Source organism: Acanthopagrus latus, chromosome 17 (genome assembly GCF_904848185.1).
Source record: "Acanthopagrus latus isolate v.2019 chromosome 17, fAcaLat1.1, whole genome shotgun sequence".
Lineage (NCBI taxonomy): Eukaryota > Metazoa > Chordata > Actinopteri > Spariformes > Sparidae > Acanthopagrus > Acanthopagrus latus.
In genome coordinates this window covers 24537883-24560710 of record NC_051055.1, presented here as the reverse complement: position 1 = coordinate 24560710, position 22828 = coordinate 24537883, and the positions used below count along the sequence as shown (strand labels likewise).

Here is a 22828-nt window from a genome sequence, read left to right as displayed (position 1 = left end):
ATATTATGTCGTGTTCCACTGTCTGACTTCTTTAATGGGGTAAAGGGGAGAAAAAAAAGGCCTAATGGTTTTGGAGGCTGTGAGACAGCTGGCTGCTAAGACTTACAGGGAGGAGGGGGTGCACTCTCATTCTTCTTCTTCTCTCTCTTCTCTCTCTGCTCTCTCTCTCTTTCTCTCTCTCTCTCTTTCTCTCTCTCTCTCTCTCTCTTTCTCTCTCTCTCTCTTTCTCTCTCTCTCTGTCGATCCAATAATACCCCCAACATCCATTCCCTCACATGAAGGAGCAATAACTTGTAGCCCGTTCCTACGACTCCGCTCTGAAGCGATTCTGTGGCTGTTTGTCGCCTGCGGAAAAAAAACGAAAAGTGTGAGACTGACTAATTTGGTTTTGGGGGCACCTGGGAGTTTGTCAACATCAAATAACAGCCAAATATTCTTCTCACTACGAAATGTAGTGAGCAAGCCGTCACCCCCTGGTGTATCTACTGCTTGAAAGGAAAGCTTACAATTTCCCCCGACGCTGTGAAAGTAATGGTGTCACTGCTGTCAAATCATGTTTACTCACTTTGCATCTATACAAACATTCACCTACTTACCCGTTATTTTACTGAAGTAACTAGTTTAGGCTGTGGTAAACTGGTAATAGATAAGTTTGTGTTGATTGCATAATGTAATGCCATAGACCAATGACGCCAACAGTGCTTGGACTGGTCACTGAGGCTATTGTGTCTTCTACCTGACATCCAAAACATACAAGCCCTGGGAAGATAGTACTCTGGGAACATAGGACCTGGGGAACATAGGACTATGGGAACATAGGACCTGGGCAACAATAGGTCCTTGGGAACGTATTGCCCTGGGAACATAGGACTTGTGGAATGTATTGCCTTGGGAACAAAGGACTTGTGGAAAATAGGGTCCCTGGGAACATAGGACCATGGGAACATAAGACCCTTGGATCATAGGACCATGGGAATGTATTGCCCTAGGACTCTGACAGAATGGGACCTTGGGAACATATGATATTGGGAAAATTTGGTGCTTAGTCTGTTTTATTGTTCCCAGAGTTTGTTTAACATGTTGATTGCTGCGGTGTGTTTTCCTGGCTTGTTAGCGGATGTCAGCTGGTCTGTTACTGCAGACCGCCGCTCCGCTCTGTTAACGTTATATCATAACGCCTCTTGATGGCATGGAAAGTATTCACAAACACGTGGCCTGCTCATTGTTTGTCTTGCAAAAGGTAATTGTCCAATTTCTCATAAGGTGAGTGTCGGTACAGCTACAGCTGAATCTCAAGTGGTCATCCTTAAATCAGCAGCCTGAGTGTCCTCGCATTTGATATACAGTGAACCATGACATCTGCCTTATGTCAATAGATGGGCTGGTGAGTGAAGGGGAGTTCCTCGACATCACAGAGATTAAGAGGCAGCAGGCCGAGGACTATGAATGCATCACCAACAATGGAGTGGCTCCGCCTGATCAGCGCAAGGTCAAGGTCACGGTCAACTGTAAGTACTCCTCTCTGCACCCAACACCAGCTCGAGGGTTATAATTCAACTCACACCATACCTCCCGTGTTACAGCACAGCGATGCATTAATGATACTGTAGATGCATTATTATGTATGAATTCATGCATCTTAATTTTGTTTTCTCCAGGAAGGTGGGGGCGGGGGATTCAACCTTGTCTGCAACTCTGGGCTGACCTGACTCGACTCCTCGGTAGAGAAAGATGTGTACTAATTGCTGGATTTTCCCCTTCTCTTTGTCCATACTTTCCTCCCTCGTTTTTCTCTGTCAGACCCTCCCATGATCACAGACATGAAAAACATGCCGGCCCATTTGGGTAAGACAGCCATCCTGCGCTGTGAAGCCATGGCGGTCCCACCAGCTTCCTTCGAGTGGTACAGAGACGACCACAGGTGAGACCAACAAAGACTTTTTTTACACTTGGAGTGAAGGTTTTTCTCTATAGATGCCCAAAAAAACCATCATCAGCGTTGATGTTGAAAACTGAGCTTTTGAAGCAATCGTGTAAATCCCCTTAGACACAGTTGGAGGCTGTAGTGTTTAACTGTAGAATGCAATTCTTCTTCTAACCCAGTCATTTTAAATGTCAGTCGAGCCGATCACATAGGTGCTGGCATTAACCGGTAATTTTGATATGCGACATTGACATTTATTGTTTAGCATTTCAATGCAGCAGCGCGGAAATAACAGTGTGCCTGGTTAACATGTAGCATTTAAAAGCATCAGTCAGATCAGTTTTTTTGTCAGACAACAACAACACATTATGTTAATGAGAACAGTTAAATTGTAAGTTCAGTGTTATTAAAACACCGCATACAGCAGGTGATAATCACAGCGAAATGAAGGGAGCAGAGCTTTAACCAGCTGAGGCTCAGCAGATTAAGCATCCCTCTTCTTGGATAATTTGTTGTTTGCCAACCAAAAGAGGACGAGGAGGAGATTATTGTTTTGGCATTTCAGTGTGAACAGATATCTTTAAAAGAAAATTATCCCAAAAAGCTCAAGTCATTTTTTTTAATGTTTTTTTTTGCACATGAACAGCATTTTTAGATTCAGCCGGCATACAGCAGACGCAGTCTTGGCCGCCATCCATTTGCCTGACCTCTGACACGTGTATTGGTTTAAGATAATCATGTATGTTTTTGCCATCTCTGGAGAAATATTGGCTTGTTGGAAGTCTATTTGCTCTCTATTACCTACACATAATCTGTCCTTCCAAGTTTGTAAAAGGTCCCAGAGAGCGTAGCGGAGTGAGGGTGATTTGGCATCAGGCAAAGCAAGACGCACAAGTACTTAGACAAGCTTTTGCCAGCCAGAGATAGCTGTTAATAGAGTATAATGGGCCCCAGCAGGAGGTCTCTCTTATTTATGGACTGTTAGATTTCACTATTAGTACAAGGTGAGACAGAGCTGATGTGTGGAGGGGGGACTGTGTTGCGTGGTTGTCTCCGGAGGGACATTGAAAAAAAAACAGCTCTTATTCAGGCTGAGTCACCAGGTGTGATGTTATCTTTTTTTTTTTTTTTCACTCTCCTCTTCTCTTTTCCTCCCCACTTCCTTCCTCCGCTTTTACACCACCCAGGCCGGTAGAGAGTGACAACACCCTGAGGATCAAAAACGAGAAGACGCGCTCGCTGTTGCTCTTCACTAATGTGACAGAGAAGCACTTTGGCAACTACACCTGCTTTGCCTCGAACCGTCTGGGGGCTTCCAACGCTAGCATGCTGCTGTTTCGTAAGTTAATACAGAAGTACATGCAGGTGCATGCACACAATGCACAGTTTACACTTGTACGCAAAACGCGGGCTTTCACAAAGTACGCTCACTTTCATCCCACATGGCTATCAATCAGCGTGTGTGAGTTTGAACAGATGTGACACACCAACACAAAACGATGCATATGCACTGACACACCACTTCTCCCTCTTTCCCCCCAATCTCATTTCTGCTCTGCACACAGCACAGCATTTTTTTTCCTCAGCCCTCTCCTCCCTCCTTCCCTCTCCCCATTTTCGTTATTCTGCGCCCCATTAAAGCTTTGCTTGCCTACATTACCGCTTCTCTCTCTCTTTCTCTCTCCCTCGTTCGTCTGCGCTCTCACCCTCCATCTCTCGTCCATACACATTGCTGCATGCACACACACAGACCGTTGCTCCGCTCTGTCCCGTTACGCAAGAAGTTGTCATTTCACTCCAAGCCCAATTCACATTAACTGTCCCCAATGAGCGATTTCCTACCCTTCCATTTCCCGTCACCCCCCCCTCCCCCTTTTAGTGCATTCGGCATTACCATCTTAAGTGAGTCCTTCATCTATCCCCTTTCTTCTTCCATTCCTTTACCCATTATCTCGGCCAGTCTCCCTTCAATGACTCACTCCCCAGTCAGACCCATACATCTTCCTGCTCTCTTTTTTTTTTCCCACCACCGCTGCCTCCTCTGTCAGCCTATCTCTCCATCATCTGTCCTTCTGCCTCCTCTTTCCCTCCTAATCTCCTACTGCCATCATTAGAACACAACAAACCCCCTTTCTGTTCTGGACCAGGCACGAAAAATCGGCTCATAATCGGATACTTTTGTGGCGTTTCTATTCAAACGCCGTCCCTCACTGTCATTGCCTCCCCTGACTTTGTTTCCCTGCTTTTGTACCGCCTTTGTTCACCATTTTAAAAGGTGCCACATGTAGCATTTTAACATCAACAACCCACTATCACATCAAAATTGGCTTATTATTGTAATTACCCTCTACCAACGAGGCCATTACTGAGACCATTGGCAGCCTGTACTACACTGTCACATTATGAGCCACCAGGTTAGATTTTGGAAATCTACTAGACTGCATAATGGCACCAAACAGCAAGAGAGAGGGGCTTTTTTAAGGGTTTTCTTGCAATTGTCCTTTCAATCATAGTGTAATTTTGTGTCCCAAATACAATATTCTTGATTGTGTATTGAATGACGTTGAGTTTTGTTTAGCTCTCGGCAGAACAATTCTCAAGTTATCACTACAGCATTTAATGGCTTTCTGTAACCTGAGATTTACCAAGTTAACATTCTGAATCATATTGTTCTGAAGACTTCTCACAGTGGACATTTGGACTTGTCAAGTGTAACTACTACTGATGCATCGATATACGTTCAGTTCCATTTTGGTTTTCCAGTTCTAAGGTCCAGTGGCTTTGAATTCTGGCACATGTACCTGGAATGGAGCCATCATGAATGTTATTAGTTTGACCAGTGTTAAAGGTTTACAACATGTTGAAGGGAAACTTTCTTTGGTATCCCTTATTATGTGGGCAGTACATGCGAATTAACAATGGTAAACTTCCCTCACTGTTGCCTGTGAGCAGAAAGCCCCTCTCGCTGGCCAACAACTGTCCACCAAGGGACACAGTTCACACAATCAACCAGAATTTTGGTTTTGCTGTTGTTTGAACTATTGATTGTGCTTCTGCAGTTTTGTATTTCTGCTCCTCCACGGACACAAAGATTTTAAAAAGTTGGATCAAGAGAGCCCAACTCATAATTACTAATTACTTAACGATTAGTTACACTTTTTATGTATCTTCATGTAAATGGAAAACATGATACTGGGTAGTTAGCAAGTAGACTCATAATTTCTAATTACTTAATAATTAATTACTCTTTCTGTGCACCTTAAAATGAAGGGAAACATAATATTGAGTAATTAGTTGAGTAGACTTAATAATTACTAATTACTTATTTATTACAAAAGTAGTTAAAATGAATTATAATTAAGTAATAAGCAATAATTGTTATGTTTTGCTTTACTTGAAGATGCAAAAATATGATTAGTTATTAGTAATTAATCATTCATTACTAGTTTGTACTTCATTTATTAAGACAGTAACTCCCAATCTGTTCTCCAGTAACTCATTAATATTTACTATATATTCCTTGAATCACAGTTATTCAGGAATTACTCATCATAGATTCAGTAATTATCAAGTCGTTCCTGCTCCACACACATTCCTGTTCCTTGCTGTAAAGTGTTACGAGCCGTCTCACCGAACTTACATCAGACTGTAAAACGAAGCGATGCTGATCAAATATGAAACAAGACTCTGTTACTGCATTGCCTGTTTCTCATCGCAAATGTTCTCAAAAACACATTTTACTGTTCAGCTGCATCATGAGTAACCATATTATTTCCAATTTCAAAGTGGATGAGCCAAAACCAGGCATTGCCCTGATCGCAGCACGTAACGCCGCGGCGCAGTGGTTTCTGGTTGCTTTTGAGCAAAATGGAATACCACAGCCATTTTCTCCCTCTTTTCCCTCTTCACGTAGCACCGATTTCCAGAATATTGAAGTCTTTCTACTGAATAGACAGCTTAGTATTATGAGAAGACTCGACTTTTACCTATGTTACAGCCTTCTATATTTATCTTTTATGAGTACGCTGCTTGAAAAGGGTCCTGACTCATATGAAAAGATACAAGGCTTCAGATGCTGCGATGAGTGTAAGGCTGTTGGAATAAAGGAAGTGTAGACACTATATCACTGTGGTAAAAACACAGACTGATGTGTTAAGTGTTTACAGTATTTATGCCAAGGTTTCAGAATTAAACTGGTGAATTGTGACTACAAGCCATCACATACAGAGACACCTTACTTCCAGCATCTTGTGTGTATTTAACTGTGCATATTTTCCCTTCCCCCCTCTTCATCCTCTCTTACTGTGGTCATTCTGTGTTCCAGGACCGGGGGCTATACAGGGGCGAGGGACTGCTTTACATGCAGGAATGAGCGTCGGCCTGTCTGTCTGGGTTTCCCTCTCTGCGTTTTTCCTGCTGAAGGTGTAGACATCCACCTGGAATCGTCCCTGAACGCCCCCCACCCCGGAAGAAAAAAAAGCCCCGCCTTCCCACCCCCCTCCTCCCCTCTACGGAAAAGGAAGAAGGAAATGAAATTCTTTAATTACGAACCCATCACTGTGAACAAAAATAATATGCATTAATCCAGGAGCCATTGAATCATCACATAAAACACACAACCGCATCGTTCCCCTTCCACAACCTCAGCACCCTCAATTCAATTTCGAGGTCAAATCATCGTCATTATCTCTTCTTCTCTCTCTCATACACACACACACACACACACAGTCTCTCTTTTCGTCTCCCAGAATGCCTTGCAGATTTGTCTGACTTGGTACTTCCCCCACTCCTCCTCTCCTCGTTTCCCCCTCATCATTATCACCACTTGGCTGATGTTGATAGAGAGTGTATATTAATGATTATTGTGCTGGTGATCAATGAGAAAATAGATAATCTAACAACTGGACGATCATTTATGTAATATACTACATAGACTAATGACTCACCTACAATGTTTGCCTTATGGAAATGATAAAGTCACAATATTAAGGTGGATATTTATGGAAATTATAGTTATGATGTGGTACTGGTGGTCGTGTGACCTTTTGGAAATTGTCTGATTGGTGACCGTGTGAAGCGTCGCCCGTTGATCACACACCCACACACACACACACACACACACACACACGTATGGATTTTTAATTTTAACTGTGTAGCAGTGAAGCTGCTATGAATGATGTCAAAATGTATTTAAAAAAAAAAAAGGGTGGGTGGTGATGGCGTCGGTCTTAACTACCCCTTTATGTAATTTGGGGGGTTTATACTGAGCTTTCGCATGTGGACACCCTCACTACCCAAACCTTTTTCAGCCCCCCCTGCCCCTCTTCGCCCACCGTCCCTCTGTTCAATGTGCTCTGTCTAGTCCCCCTCTCGCATCGCTATAGTGTTCTCTGCTCCGTGTCACCCCCCCACCCCCTCTACTCCCACCGTCTTCCTCCCCAGTGTAAATATATGCAGTACAGAGGCTTCGCCAGGCGACCTCCAGTTGCCCAGCGCCGAACGACATCCCCCACCAGCCTCGACTACGCTCCAGTTTTCTGAAGCAGCAAAGGGACTGTCCCGGTGACAAAACAAAATCTTTCTGTTTCAAAGCTGCAGCTCCATCCTCTTTGTCGCTTGTTGATAGCATGTACCGGTTAGAAATGTTCCTGTCGTGAGTCCATACCCCCTCCCCTCCCCTCGCCTCCCCTCCCCTCCCCTCCCCGCACTGTGTCTGTTTTACTCTGCAAGGTTACCTGCTTTTACTTTTTTGGTGTTAATAATAGTACAGATGATGATGATGTTAATAAGTATTTGAATAACTATGAATAGTAATTCCATGTGAGAAAAAAAAATGAACAAAATCTGATGGTAATGAGCCGTGCGTGGGGAAAATAATTTTTGTACTTTACTCTGAGAAGTCACACACACATTGAACAATGGAAAAAAAAAAACAAACAAACAAAAAAAAAAAAAGATGTAAAGTTTTTCGAAGTGATGTGCTCTATTTTGCCATGACAAGCTTTTTAAAAATGCATTTGAAACAGTCTGAGGGATTATTTCATCTGAGTCCAGAGGCAGTGAATGATGATGTAATTTATAATTTGTAACAGTTTATGTATTGGACTCTTTTTTTTTTTTCTCACGCTGTTATCCACATCACACACACACACACACACACACACACACACACATTTACAGCATATTTGTCCACTTATCATAGTGTGTGTCTCCCTCCGACCAGCTAGATAAATGATTTGGATCCATGTCAGTCTCTGGTCGTGGCCGTGAGTCGGTTCTTGTTCGGCCAGACCGCAGGGAGATAAAGATGTAATTAGCCATTACCTGTGGCTGGCTAAGTGAAGGAGCCCGGGCTCCACCTGTCCCTCCTGCCAGCTGGTGATGGCCCCCATAAATCAAGCTCAATCCTGCCACTGACAGGAATCCTCTTCAAGGACAACCTTCGCCTTGGTGCGCCAGTGCTGCCTCCAATGTGTACCTGTGACATGCAGGCATGGGCACTACAAAACCCCCATGGCACAATTATCCATCCAGTTCCCCTGCACAGCACAAACAGTGGGAGGTAAGCCCATGTTTCAATACGGTGGCACTCGTTTCTCCGCTGAAACACTGTTCCACTCACATGCAGCGACTATATGCAAATTTGCCATAACGAGCCTGCACGGAGAGATGAGTTTACCCCGGCTGAACCCTTGACTACTGCGACCTTAAAAGGGGAATGACTCCGTATTGAATCAAGTGTCTGAATGTGTTTTGTTTGATTTTGTTCAAACCAGCAATAACCCCTAACTCTACTGTGCAAGAGGTATCAGATATGGTTAAAGCTGTGGTGTAATATCTGAAAAATTTACCATTAACAAGGTATATCAAATAAGTCTGTTGTTGTACTTTTACTGTGTACAGTACTATGAAATGATTGTGACGCTCTGTTTAAATGGCCCTTACTCTAAAAACACTACATGTTGTACTGAAAAAAAGTCTTGCCATCCGCGGTGTAGTTGGGTTTTTTCTGTGTGACAGAACACACACACTGTTTGTGCATGCATCTCGTCGCTCCAGAAATAATGACGGATTCCATTTCAAGCACAAGAGCAGGTCGTTTGGTCAGTGCTTATTTTTTCTCTTTCTCCATCACATTTCCATCCTCTCAGCATCTGTCTTTCAGATTTTGGGGTTTTTTTTTAATCTTTATCTTTTCAGTTTCCCGCTCACATCTTGTACGCCGTTCAATGTCAGCGTCCCACTGGGTTTGTCAGTGGCATATAACATCTGTATGTACATAATCTGTCCTTGATGAAGAAAAAGAACAAAAAAACAGATGAAAACATAAAAAAAAACAAAAAAAAAACAAAACACGGACAAAAAAATAACACACTGTCATGTTTCTCAATGTGGGTTTGAAAAAAGCACGTCAATGTTCGTGTAAGGGTGGATTTTGAAAAAAGAAAAAAGAAAAAAAAAGAAAAAACAAGCAAACATTGTATGTTGTGTTCAGATTTCTGGGTGAAAAGGGTCCAGATGGAGGGGCAATATGACTCGAGTGATCATGGAGTGGTGATGGGAAGAAAAAAAGAAAAATATGGGCATTTGTACAGACAAACAAACAGCAAAAGAACATGTTTTTATGAGTCATGATGTATGTGAATGTGTCATACTTCTAGCTGTGAGAGGAGAGAGGGTGTGGGCAAGGAGGCAGCAGATCCACCCCCCCTTGGGTGCACAGTCGGAGGGTAGATGAGGATGCTGTTGAGAGAGCACCCGGTCCTGAGGGAGGATACCCTGACAATGCAAATCCAAAAAGCTGCGAGCCGGAGGGAGATGGGATGACACTAACCAGACAGTGAACTCTCCATTTAGGGGAAGAGAAGACAGACAGGCGCTCATATTGCATTTCCAAACTTTGCCGCTCCCGGGGGAGGAAAGTGTACCGCACACTATTTATGGTTTCACTATGTAATATGAAGAGTATTACCATAGCCTTGATCACAAACAGAGTCTGGCCTACTTCAAGTGTATAAATAACGCCCCAGCTGGGGTTCAATGAGTTTACAGTGATATAAACAAGACGTTTGCTCGGCCCCTAATTACATTCGGCGCGCCCTGATGAGAAAACTGTTGATTGGCTCCTGTAGCTGGAGGTTATGATGATCTGTTTACAGAATCTTCGTTGATAAGGTGCCATGAAGTTTGTGTTTCCGAGCTCGCAAAATCCAGCACGTAGATTACAGGACAAAGCATCGCGTTGCACTTTAATAGCTGTGCTTTTGTTTGTCACTTTGAATTAAGATTTAATTAATGGGGTTTACATAACTGGAGAGGAGGTAAACCGATGTAGAACTAGGGTTCCTACGATACGTTCACTGTTTCGGTGCACTGTGCCTTTTGCTGAGAAGAGTCATGTAATGGAGCTCTTCAGTTAGTCAGGACAGACACATCGCTCCTGAACTGATGCTGTGACATGGTGAATAAACATGGTGCTTCAAGTCAAGACTGTAGAATAGCAGAAGAAGTGTACAGTTAGTCCAAAGAAGGTTTGAATGTACTGCTCACCTTGTTTTATACGTGGCAGGCTCAGGCTGTAGTCCTTCTTGCGACACCCTCCCGCCATAGAACAGATCCCGGACAGACTTTCAATTCAGAATGGAATGGTTAATCAATACCTTCGACTGAATGGCTTTGGAATAGAGCAATTGCTCCCCGGGCCTGCCTTACCAGGTCCCCAGAAGCTGAATTGATCAAGTGTCTATAGACCAGCCTTAGAACAGAGAGCATAATTCATCATGCCTGATACAAGACACCCCTAATTGCACATCGATTTTAAGCCCTTCTCTGAAACTATTTGGGCAAGCTGTAATGTCAGCCCAGTAAACTATGTGTTCAGAGCTGCGGTACAGATCCAGCGAATAAAGAATTAATCGCTTGTTTTTCTTTCCGTCAGTCCTTGTTGGTGTTTGCCTTGCTGCAAAATATATAGTGTTAACCAAACCTGCTTCCAAGACACACAACTCGCTGAGTGCCATAATGTTTTATTTCATTTTATTAGTAATGACAGAGATGTAACCAGGATCATTTCGCTCGTTGCCAGCGTCAGCAGCTATTGACACTGTGTATCTAGAGGCTTATATCTGGGTGTAAAGTACACAAAGATAAGGTGTGGGGCTGCAGTGTAATATTATATGAAATTATATTTGACGGATTAAAATTTAATAGTGTGAGACAGAGACATGCAGATGGAGCAGCGCAGAGTCAGTATACCAAAAGGATATGCTACACAAGTGACAATTACATATGAATGATTGTCATTGTTCTGAATCCCCTGCTCACGTCCTTTACGGCAAAGCATGCCTAATTCCCATACATTATCCTAATTATCCATTGTTTACCAACTATCTACAGGCTCATTCAGTTCTCTTGGGCAAAGTCAATGTTGCAAGTCTATTAAGGCCCGGTACTTTTCCATTACCACCGCTAATGAGTGCATTAGTATACAGCGTGCTGGACAGGAGCGTGATGGGGAAAAGTCTCCATCTGAGCAGCAGCACACTTCAGGTGTGTGAAGCATTGTTAATTAAAAAGTCATCTGACAGTTGCACGATGTAACTGTACAAGTTGAGCCGCCGTTTAAAAGTTGGATCAAAACAGAACGCAAACATTCGCGAAGGAACTGTGTTTACCGAGAACAGTTACACAAGCCCAGGTAGTAATAATGTTTAACCCAATCACCAAAGTAAATGTTGGCAGTGTAAGTTTCTGCAAACCACAGATACGGAAACTTTACATTTCATTATGTCAAAACTTTACACTTCTTCAGGTTCGAATTTCAATTTCGTGTTGTGACAACGCCGTGCTTGTGGTCTTGTTCAGTTTAGGCACAAAAACAGCTTGGTTAAGGTTAGAAAAATGTCAGGTTATGGCTCAAAAATATCTGGTTTTGTCAACATAGACACGACTGGAAACATCCCGTCATCTTGTCAGATGTATCCCGTTAAGTTGCCACAAACACAGGAAGGAAAATGTCTCTTTTTTTCCCCATTAAAACTACCCAGGGGTATGACCCTTACTAATGTTGAAACGCTGTCTTGAAAAGTGGTCATTGGCTTGGCAGCATTCTACCGCCACCATCATCCCCTCCTCAAGGAGATTTGGTATGAAAGTACATGAGGTTTAAAAATGTTGTCTTCATGCTGTTTTAGAATTGCACAGGTCCCCAACTTTTGGGGGGAAATCTGTGTTTTGCATGTAGGTCTAGATCAAGGTTAGTGCTTTAATTGCTGTAGGTAGGTAGGTAGGTAGATAGATAGATAGATAGATAGATAGATAGATAGATAGATAGATAGATAGATAGATAGATAGATAGATAGATAGATAGATAGATAGATAGATCCAGGTGTTATGTGTTTTATTAAAACCTCAGCCTGCGTCAAAGATGTCGGGCCACAGCCTCGCCCTCTTCCTCACCGCGACCACAGATGGCGCCTTGTCAATCACTCACCTCTCCGAGAAACTGAGCGTCTGGCTAATTAACAGCGTGTCGCACTCCGTCCGTCGAGCAGCGGCAACGTTCGCGCAGACCAGGCAAAGCACAATGGAGGCATCTCGCCCACCACGTCTCCCCTAGTCATTAAGTCGCCCACCCTCACATCTCCAACATAGAAAGAGTCCCATTACTTGGCCTCTCTGAATCACCAGCCCACGCCTGGCATTTTCCCTGTCAATCACACGAGGGGTAAATATTGGTTGTGGTGTTGAGAGCTGACAGGAGAAACTTGGATTTCTTTCACATGTGACAGCACCAACCGGTGTTTTTGCGCTGATTTATATTGCAGTTATGAGGCAGCGGGGATGGCGGGGCTGCAGTGAAGTCACCGACGCGGGATACGAGTGTCTTATTACGGCGTGCGGTGCGCTGCAGGCTGGGATACATGACAGGATGTTTGATAGGGGGCCGGTCGTGTGCTGTGTGCCTCAAGAGGGCCATAAGAGTGAACAGACTGCAGGAGCCCTTTGCTGCAGAGTAATGGAAAATGTCTCATTTGGAAACTAATAACAAATTTTACCAGAAGAGAACCCACCGTGTATAATTGAGGGAATGAGTTGGCTTAGGTTAGTGTCGAATGAGGAACCCATCGCTCTCTCTCTCTCTCTCTCTCTCTCTCTCTCTCATTCTTGCGAGAGTATGCGAGAGTGTGTCGAGCTCTGTAACGAGCATGAGTAATTCAAAAGGGGGCTTCATATTCTAGCATCTAACGTGCATCTGTGAGTGCGAGCGTGTGTTTGCTGTCTGAGCTGGCTTTGTGTGTATTCACTCACTCACGACAGACCTGAACTACAGGCTGTTGTTAACGTTTTCTTCAAGATCTCATCAATGTAAACACATGAGAAAAAAAGAAAAGAAAAGAAAAGTAAGACTAGAGGAACAAAACATTTGTCTCCTGCCCTGACAGATGCTCAGTGCTGTGAAGCGATGATTGTACTTTCTTTTTTTTTTTTTTTTGATTCGTCTGGTTGTTCGTCTGGACTTTTCTTTTTTTTTTTTTCTTTTTCTTTTTCTTTTTTTTTTTCAAAATCCATGAAGTGGAGTTGAAAATCATATCAAGTGGAGGGAGACAAAAAAATAAAAATCAGTTTTGTTTTTAACAGAACTCACTGTGTGTGGTTTGTTGCTGGAAGCGGGTCTCTCTGTCTCTCTCTCTCTCTCTCTGTCTCTCTCTGTCTCTGTCTCTCTCTCTCTGTCTCTCTCTGTCTCTCTCTCTCTCTGTCTCTCTCTCTCTGTCTCTCTCTGTCTCTCTCTCTCTGTCTCTCTCTCTCTGTCTCTCTCTCTCTCTCTGTCTCTCTCTGTCTCTCTCTGTCTCTCTCTCTCTCTCTGTCTCTCTCTGTCTCTCTCTCTCTCTCTCTCTCTCTCTCTCTCTCTCTCTCTCTCTCTGTCTCTCTCTCTCTCTCTGTCTCTCTCTCTCTGTCTCTCTCTCTCTCTCTCTCTCTCTGTCTCTCTCTGTCTCTCTCTCTCTCTCTGTCTCTCTCTGTCTCTCTCTCTCTCTCTCTCTCTCTCTCTGTCTCTCTCTCTCTGTCTCTCTCTGTCTCTCTCTCTCTCGCCGGCGGCCCCTGCGGTTGGAAAGGAGGCGAGGTCAGGCGAGTTGCTGTTTGCTTCCTGCTGAGCAAAGAGCCTCTGCTTTTGTTGTGTTTGCAGGTTGCATCTTAGAGGAGTTTTTTTTTTGTTGTTGTTGTTTTTATTAAAACGTCTGCATGTTTGGTTTGATGAGACTCTGTCAGACTAAATGGTTCATATCAAATCACTTGCCAACAAACGCTATTAATGTTATTAGCGGGTGATAGCTTCATATTAGAAATGATCTGCAGTCATTACGAACCATTAATATGGAAATTAGTCATTTTTAACTAGTTTGTCAGGGTTCGTTTTGATTAATTTTTTTAAGCTGGGTTGTAGCTCGACAAGAGGAAACCCTCCACTCGTCCTCCTCTTGTCAATGACTACCATCTGTGTCTCCTCGTCCTCAGATTCAATGCAGCCTCACACATGTTGTGTCGTTTACTGTCAAACAAAGTGATAATGGATTTTTAGAGTCAATCTGCTCCAATTAAATGCGATAACAAACCAGAATTCACTTTTGTTAAAAGTCCATCCAGGGAGGATGAATTTATTTAGTCGAGACAGAAAAAAGCTATCAAGTTTGTATTCTTTTTCAATTTGTGTGAAATTACGTATCAGTACATATAGTTTGTAATAATTCTGATGAGAATATTAAAGTGAAACTCTCGCCAAAAAGCAACCGTGATTGAATATGAGTCAAAGTTTCGCGTAAAAGCATAATTACAACGAAAGAGGCACTTTTACGTCAGCATCAAATTCGCTATTTTTAAAACACTAAGAAGGGTCCACACAACATGAAACTTTGCTCGTAGTATCACCAGGGTCTCTACACATGAACACCAGCATTGAGAACATTGTCTGTGTACACAGAGTTTACTAAAACAGAAGGTTTTTCAACAACTCACGTTAGCGATCCCCGAGTGTGACCTAACAGGAAGGTGGACCGCTTCCTGTTAGGTCACACTCGGGGATCGCTAACGCACTCGGAGATCGACACTTTTTGTCCTTCTTTTTAGTAACTCTGTGTACACAATGTTCTCAATGCACTACACTTACTGAGGATTCAATAACACAAGACCATGCAGCTACTTTAAATATGCTATATGACAAGGCCGCTGAACAACAAAGGAGTGTATTCAGTGGATAATGGGGTTTGAAAGGGTGACAGTGACCTTTACCGGTACTGTTAAGTATTATCGCTCTAAAGGACAACCTTAAACTGAAATTGCAATGAGATGATTTCTTCACTGAGGCTTGACATTTTTATCTAAAGCCAAGTGTTTCAATCTCATTTAAAACCATTTTCTGTCAAAAAAAAAAAAAGCAGCCTGACCGTTAAAGTTGGGTCACAACTTCCTTAAACTTCCTTCTGTTGCAAAAGCAAAATAGTGCCTTAGGTAATTCTTCCTTTAAGGTACTGCAATCAAAGTGTTTCACAAAGAGGATCTCATGTAGCTTTCAATTAAGGGTGACTTTTCATCTCAAGTTGAACTCATATTATTAAACAGTAATAGCACTTGGGAATGCAAGAGGTGGAAATGTTGTCTGTCGCTGTTTTAATAAGCACTTGTTTCTCAGATAAGTGGCTGTAAATACAGAAACATTAATTCCTGTAGTGATGTGTGATTACTTAAAGCAAGGAACAAGGAACTGCGGTGTGATCACCACCGCCTAGTTTGACAGATGGTTAGTTCTTGCATATTGCACCTTCAACACAGTTTGCAGGATATAAAGATAAATATGACGATGATGAAACTAAATAAACTTTGTTTTATTGCAGAAATATACCACCATAATAAGTTGTTTAAATTCTTAGCATATCTGATCAAAATCCGACCCAATGACAGGCATCAAGAGTAACTATAATGAAAAAGTTAGCAGTAAGTTTTCTGTCCTGGTGGTTTTGTTTGCTAATATTGATCACATAGAGGCGTCAGGATTAACGGGGTTCTGCTAAACTTCTGTGCTGTGCTGGAGGCCGGTGATTACTTTATGTCTATGGACATGGACGAGTCTAAAACATAAGCTGCTGTTGCCCTCTGTTAGCAGGTAGCAGAGAGAGGAACTCAAAGTCACATCTTTTGGACTGTCCCTGAAAACCCGAGCCGGGTCCTTCACAAAGACATTCACGGTCGAGCAGCATTACACAACTGAAACAAACCGTCCACAGGCTTGTGCAGACGGCCAAGAGAGACGGGGAAGGTCTCATTTTTCACGTCGCGTTACAATCTGCTCACATATGGCCAACAGAAAAGTGATTAATACGAGAAAATTGCAACAAATTGCTATATAAATCCACGTTAAATTGAGAGCATTTCACCTGTTAAAAGTTATTTGCAGTACGTTTGAGAATACAGGCCATAAAAAGAAGCCTCTTTGAAAAAGTACACTCCTTTAGTAATATGTAATGACTTACAAAATGAACCCCCAATCTTACAAATCAACTGTCTGAATGATTTAAAGAGTCTTGGCACGACTGTAGAGGAACTTACTGCTTACTGTGCACTGTGGTTTTTCTTTCAGCCAGCAGACAGAGTGCATCGTTTTTTAGGGTTTTGTTTTGTTTTTTTTCCCCGAGATACTGAAAGTTTTTTTGTTCACCCCAGTAGTCTGTGAGCTTCAGGTTTCTGTTGAAGAATGACCTATTAATGAACCATCACCTCTAACCATAGAGTGCAGCAAAAGAAGACGCTGACACCGTCACATTTTCTAAGCGCGGCGAGCCTCAGACTTAAAGAGTGCCTGAGAAACGATATCACCACTCGAGGTCGGGAGTGGGGTGCAGCGGCGAACATGGCAGAACTGCCTCGACTGTGTTTGCTTCTTCTGTTTGCAGGCCGGCCACCAGGTCAGTGTGAATACGAGTCGGTCGTGATGCTTGTGGTGTGTTGGCATTTTTTATTAACCCACGCCAAAGGTTCATTTATAAGCATTTATTCACTCGTGTTGCCTTTAATTTCTGTCAGTATGCATTTCAAACATCTGATTTGTCCTTCCAGAACCAAAGAATATATTTCCATATGTATATATTTACATGATAAATTGTTAAAGATGTACCATCTGTGACAATAATCGGTGTTGATGCAGTGAGACACAACTTTAATTAACACACTGCCTCCAAAGATGAAAAACTGAATTAATTAGTGTAAGACTCTGGCTTTGTGACTTCCTTTAATGACTAAAAGTAGACGGGAGAGAGATGCAGCCTGTTTTCTTTTTTTTTTGTTTTAGACCATCATTTCAGTGCTCGCCGGTCTTCTTTGTCGCCCGCGCTCCAATTGCGAGCGACTGAGTGTTTTGCTTATCTTATCTGCAGCATTTCATCATCGCACTTAATAATCACTTCATCACACTCAGCCAGACAAGCAAGTCACCACAATCACACAGATTATTCCAAAGCTTTTCAAATCTTTTTTGTACTCGAGTGTGTCTGCGTTAAGAGTTTGTCAAAACAGCGTTTGTCGTCGAGCGAAAGTTCGTCTCATCGGGAGCCATTCAAATGAATGTTCGGTGAATTGTGAAATTATGCTAAGCAAGACTTTCTGTTTTGTCATTCTGGTGGTTGAGTTCTCTGTCTGATTGTCTTTGTCTGGCAAACCTCGCTCTCGGCTGTCAACCCGAGCGTACCGAACACACGTTTAAAGTGTTTGTCGTTGACCTGCAGGTCCGTGCTGGACTTTCCGAAAGTTCCTTTGTATGACACATTGTATTAATGGCTCTGTCTTTAGCCCTGACAGCGACCCCGGGGGGACTGAGGGTTAGACAGTACCCTCCCTCTCTCAGTGTGATGCGGGGTGAAACGGCAACCCTGTCCTGTCATTTCGAAGTCGAATCCCTCAAGTACGGGGTTCAGTGGTTCAAAATGAAGTCGGAGAAGCAGCTCATCGCAAAGTCAGCCAGGCAGAGCGTGGTGGAGAAGAATCAAACCTCCTCCCTGGTGATCACAGAGGTAGCACCGGAGGATTCTGGGTGGTATTACTGCGAGGTGAACGTCCTGCAGAAAGAGCCGGAGTGGGGCAACGGCACCGAGCTGGTCGTCCTGGGTGAGAGACAAATGTTTTTATTACAGATATTCACACTTGGGTTAAATTGCCCTGTTGGCAATTATATCTCACTTGTATCTCTCATGCACCAGAGTTTAGTGTGAGGCAGCTCGATACGAGCGCCGGTGTTGGACCATCACCATAAAAGAAACGGGCCGGGATGGATCTATAAAAAATTCAAGTCATGTGAAATTCCCTCTGAGTTCATCTTTTTGCCTGAACAGTTTCATGACAGATCTAGAAATAATCACCCCGGCACCACGCGCAGTGCCTTGTATCGATTTTGCCCAGGGAATTGAAACTCACCAGAAAACAAGGCAGGGAGGGATGGTCAAATTATTATGTGGAAATCCTTCATGTGGAAAAAACGCTACCTTTGGACTTTTCTCTTGATGCAAAGTTAGGTCCACTAAATAACAATTGACATTTCGTGTTTTTACCCATTTGATCATCGTTTAACAGTTTTATTACGGACTTAGTCTGTTTTACACTGTTTCAATATTTCTTTCACGATTCATGTTATAATAATGGCTTTTTTTTGTTGTAGGCAAATCTTGTAACGTCTGTCTTAAATTAAGCCCACACAGGGCAAATGGTAATTATAGATAATAGACGAAGTAGAATAAGAAATAGTAGTCTTAACTGAGGGATGATTCAGAGTAGCAATTTAGAAAAAGATTCTCCAGTTATGCAGATGTCTTTTTTGTGCTGCGTGTTCTGTTGGATATCATTTTTTTTATTATGTCTTAATGTTGGCATTGTACATTTCTGCAAACCACAGCACGTTAAGTTTATGTGTTTCGTTCATGCCGTAGCGACACTTCTACAATGTGTTTGATAGTACAGGTACAGCAGGCTGAGACAGCTGACAGGCTGTCTGAGGCCATGAATGGAAAAAAAAAAAAGTTATTTTAATTTACGACAATTTCCTGCCAAAAAACAAGTATTTTTAATCAGACAATTGATAATTACCTTCTGCCTAAACCTAACCAGGCCATCAGTAAAGCATTATCACAACATAAAATTGAAAACCAGCTATAAAGAAACATAAAGTTTTCACTTACCTGTGGTTTGCAGAAACGTTGATTCATTCTGGTGACTGGGGCTTGAGCAGTTTTTGCTTTGATTTCTTTATTCTTAAACTTAATTCATCCTTGTTTGTTAAATACATGGCTGCATCATTATTATTAATATTATTAATAAACTTTCAAGTTTGTCATTTTGCAAATTCCATCATATAAGTTCAGTGTAAAGGGTCGCGTTAAATGTCGAGTCAAATGAATTAAATAACTAGATGTGTGATTTATCAGAGGAGAATAATAAACACTTGAGAAGCTAATTATGTTTATGTGGAAGTTTCTCTTAACTTTTCATGTAACTTTTTACTGAATAAACACATGGTGTTTATGTAAGAGTCTGAATTAATTTGATTTAATCAGACTGAGTAATTTAATTTATTCACATTGAGTCGACATGATAGAAAAGTGTTCCCTTTACATTAAACACATGTAATAGAACTGGACAGAGAAGATGTTCATGTAATTAAAATACTGATCATTGATTTTGGGCTTTTTTTTTTTTTGGAGCTTACATTTGATTTTTTCTTTAATTCTGTCCTACTTTTGTTGCTGAATGTTATTATTTGCCGCTGCAATGACCTAATTTACCCAGTCTGAATTATCCTGATGTGTTTACTCTGTGTCTGACTCCTTCAGCACCTCCCTCTGCTCCCAGAATATACCTCCAGATTCCCCCGGACCCACAGACCGGCCGGTGGGCTCTCCTCTGTCTCACCGGGGGGTTCAGACCCAGCGAGCTAACCCTCACGTGGACCTACCAGAGCACAGCGGTCAATATCGATCACCTGTCAGTCACCAATTGCACCCTTCCTGCAGTCAGCCCTGACGGTAACCTCTCTGAACACCCTGCTGACGGATCCCTGCTGTCCTCAGATTGGTTGTTGGACTCGGCGCCTCCGAGCCGGCCACGGTGTTTCCAGGTGATGGACAGCCGCAGCCAGGAAGTGTTCCTCTTCAGCGTGTTTGTCCTCCCAATGAAACAATCTTTGGACACAGGGATCACCTTCACATGTGGTGTGCAGGACCACCCCGCCATGAGCACGGCTCTGACTGCCTCCTTCACTTGGGGTAAATAAATAAAAGTCATTTTCCCAAATAAATTAATCTTGTACATTAGGGAGTCATCTTGGAGGCACGGTGCCTCTGTGGATTTATTTTTTTTTCTCAGTTTAAATTCCCAGCTGGAAGTTTTCTTTTAATTATATCCTAAATGTTTTCCAACATGAAAATTACACCCATCAGTTTTGATCATTTAACTTTGCTTAAGAGAAATCATGTTTCTCTTCAGTCAATTTGGTTTGCCAGATGGCTCCAAATATTATGATTCACACTGTGTGCTTCTGAGGAGAGAGTCTGTCAGAGGTATGAATCACTGCTGTGATATATGTAATGCACATGTCATTGCTATTTGAAAAGAAAAAAAAAAAACATTGCACCTAGTTAGTGAACAACACTAACACTGACCTAGAATCTGAGCTCAACTCAAGTGACTCAAACTGCTGAATGCATCATCAGGTGAACCTTTAGCTTCCACCTGCTGTTAGCTTGAACAAAAACACACCTTGGAAGCTGACTTTCCCCTGAAATCTACAATGAAAGATTTTATTACTAACTTTAAAAGTTAACATTTGCTTGCAAAAGTTGCTGATTTAGACATCCAGTAGTTACGGAGCAAAGCTAGCGTTCATTTGAAGTCGAGCAGACCTGACAAATGCAAATCCAATTATTGATCTTATTTTAGGGAGGGAGCTCTCGACTTGCTAAAACCCTAAGCTCACTAATTGTCGGCGAGTTTGACTATCTGCCGTGTTTGTGCTTGATGAAATTCCCCCTAATGTTTCTAACAGCGTCCAAAAATGGAGAAATCCACAAGTTCACACAAAACGGTGCGTTTCAGTTGGTTGCCTGCTGCTATAAGTCGTGGGACAGAGTCAGAGAGTGAGGACGGAAGTCGATGAGTGAGACTAAACATAAAGTGAAAAATGCTTTAATACATAACCTTGTGCGAACATTAGGGCCTGCGTCAGGTCAGATTTTTCCTCAGCAGTCATGGTTGTTTAATGGCAAGTTCACCACCAGTGAAGGATAATCTGTGTTTATTTGCATTTCTTGCATCAGTGTTTATTCGTCTTGGTATCTGTACATTAGCTGTAAGTTAGCAGGCAACATTAAGTACCGACAGTGTGTGTGTTTGGCACTCACGAGAAAGTCCACTTCATGAACTGAAGTACATTTCCCCTAATTTACCATTTTAATGTATAACTAACACAAGACATTTGTTATGTATTTTGTTTTATTTATATTTCATTTGGCCACCTGTCGCTATAACTTCTGGGAAAATACAGAAAATGACGAGTCAGAATCCCCTTTCACACTGGGCAAACACCGGCTTTTGTGTTGACTGTGAGTTGCTTCAGTCGGCATTCACTCCTGCATCATCTGACACTGCAGCAGTGTTACCAGCTCCGCCTCTGATCAGCTGTGATTAAAAACGTGACGTGCTAATTTTAAGCCCTTTTCTGTCTCAGTGTGACTGCGTGCGCTGCAGTTAAGGATGCTGGCTTGTTATGTGTCATTCAAGCTTTGGAAGTGCATCAAAAGCAATTCTTGATCTCTGGAAACCCAGAACACCTTGCGCCGTCTGTGCCGTGTCTGCAGGAAACTTACCTTCCAAATAACCCCGTCTGTACCGACACGGGGAGCAGGGAGACAGGACCCCACATACCACAGGTCATTTGTTCGGTGTTGGCGCTACTTGACTGTTATGTGGGTCAAACATTGATCATTCCAAGGCAGCAGATTGCCTGCAATACTGCATACTTGAACAAATTAATGATTTTTCTCGATCAATGTTTAAACGCCTCTCCTCCCAGGGAGGAGGCAAACGTCCATCAGCCAAAGCCAGTTCAACCTTCGTGATTTAATTCTGTCGCGCTCAATAACGTGATAAGTCGGCGCTAATCACTGTTTGCCTTTATTTCACCCCATTCTGCTCCACTTTCCAGATGCCTCCCCTAACGAGCTGATTTTGCAGTTGAATATCCTCAAGATGTGCTTCCTCTCTGCGATGACGGTGTTGTTGTTAGTGGAAGGTGAGTGTGTAAACCTCCGAGCAAGAATTACAGGAAGTCGTTCAAAAGAACGATATTTTTATTTACGTGATCTCGCACTCCACAGCGGCCAAACATTTCTGCCTGCAGGGAAAATGATGTCGGGCCATGTGAGTACAATATTCTGCTCTGCCTTTGGCAAACACATCACGTACACACACATGCACGGGGCTGTTTTTCTTATTGCCTTATCCTTGTAACCTATCACACGTTGTTAGGAGAAAGTCAACACTGACGCAAGGACCAATTATTGTCTTCCAGGAAACACAGGGTGAAATAGGAGGGGAAACAAAAAGAGGACCGCCGGGTGTTCAGTGCGGCTCATCTCGGACGGCCAACCTTTGACAAACAGCATCACACAGATCAAGAGAGTCGCAGCTGAAAAAAAGAAAAACGAGAACTCATTCTGACCAAACAGTTCACTCGATGCTATATAAAGTCAATGTGCATCCCTCTTTTGAAAGTCCTGCTGTTTTTTAAACCTCTCGCTCTGTATTATTGATGCAATCCCGATCTGCTTTTGCAACATCGAAGCTGTTTATCTCTGTGACTCGTTATCTCTGCGG

General features: G+C 42.6%; 2 protein-coding genes across 2 annotated transcripts in view; both read left to right on the top strand.

The window, feature by feature from the left end:
* The window catches only part of iglon5 (IgLON family member 5), a 115303-nt gene extending 105909 nt beyond the window's left edge, over positions 1-9394 (top strand). Inside the window, exons 5-8 of the mRNA XM_037075333.1 lie at positions 1377-1508; positions 1801-1921; positions 3112-3263; positions 6249-9394. Of these exons, the coding sequence (XP_036931228.1) occupies positions 1377-1508; positions 1801-1921; positions 3112-3263; positions 6249-6352 (509 nt within the window). The 3' untranslated portion in view covers positions 6353-9394. The remainder of the gene's footprint in view (positions 1-1376; positions 1509-1800; positions 1922-3111; positions 3264-6248) is intronic.
* Positions 9395-16220: 6826 nt separating this feature from the next.
* On the top strand, positions 16221-22712 carry LOC119005469 (tyrosine-protein phosphatase non-receptor type substrate 1). Its single transcript, XM_037073093.1, has 6 exons — positions 16221-16878; positions 17759-18073; positions 19789-20220; positions 22158-22244; positions 22330-22372; positions 22524-22712. The coding sequence occupies exons 1-5, from the start codon at positions 16824-16826 to the stop codon at positions 22359-22361; spliced, it is 921 nt and encodes a 306-aa protein (XP_036928988.1). The 5' UTR covers positions 16221-16823; the 3' UTR covers positions 22362-22372; positions 22524-22712.
* The last annotated feature ends 116 nt before the right edge of the window (positions 22713-22828 follow it).

What these genes read in the sequence shown, in the direction of transcription:
- LOC119005469 (XM_037073093.1), top strand. Translation starts at nt 16,824, where the DNA reads ATGGCAGAACTGCCTCGACTGTGTTTGCTTCTTCTGTTTGCAGGCCGG. An exon ending in GTTTGCAGGCCGGCCACCAG is followed by an intron (nt 16,879 to 17,758) that starts GTCAGTGTGAAT and finishes CTCTGTCTTTAG; the next exon opens with CCCTGACAGCGACCCCGGGG. An exon ending in CACCGAGCTGGTCGTCCTGG is followed by an intron (nt 18,074 to 19,788) that starts GTGAGAGACAAA and finishes TGACTCCTTCAG; the next exon opens with CACCTCCCTCTGCTCCCAGA.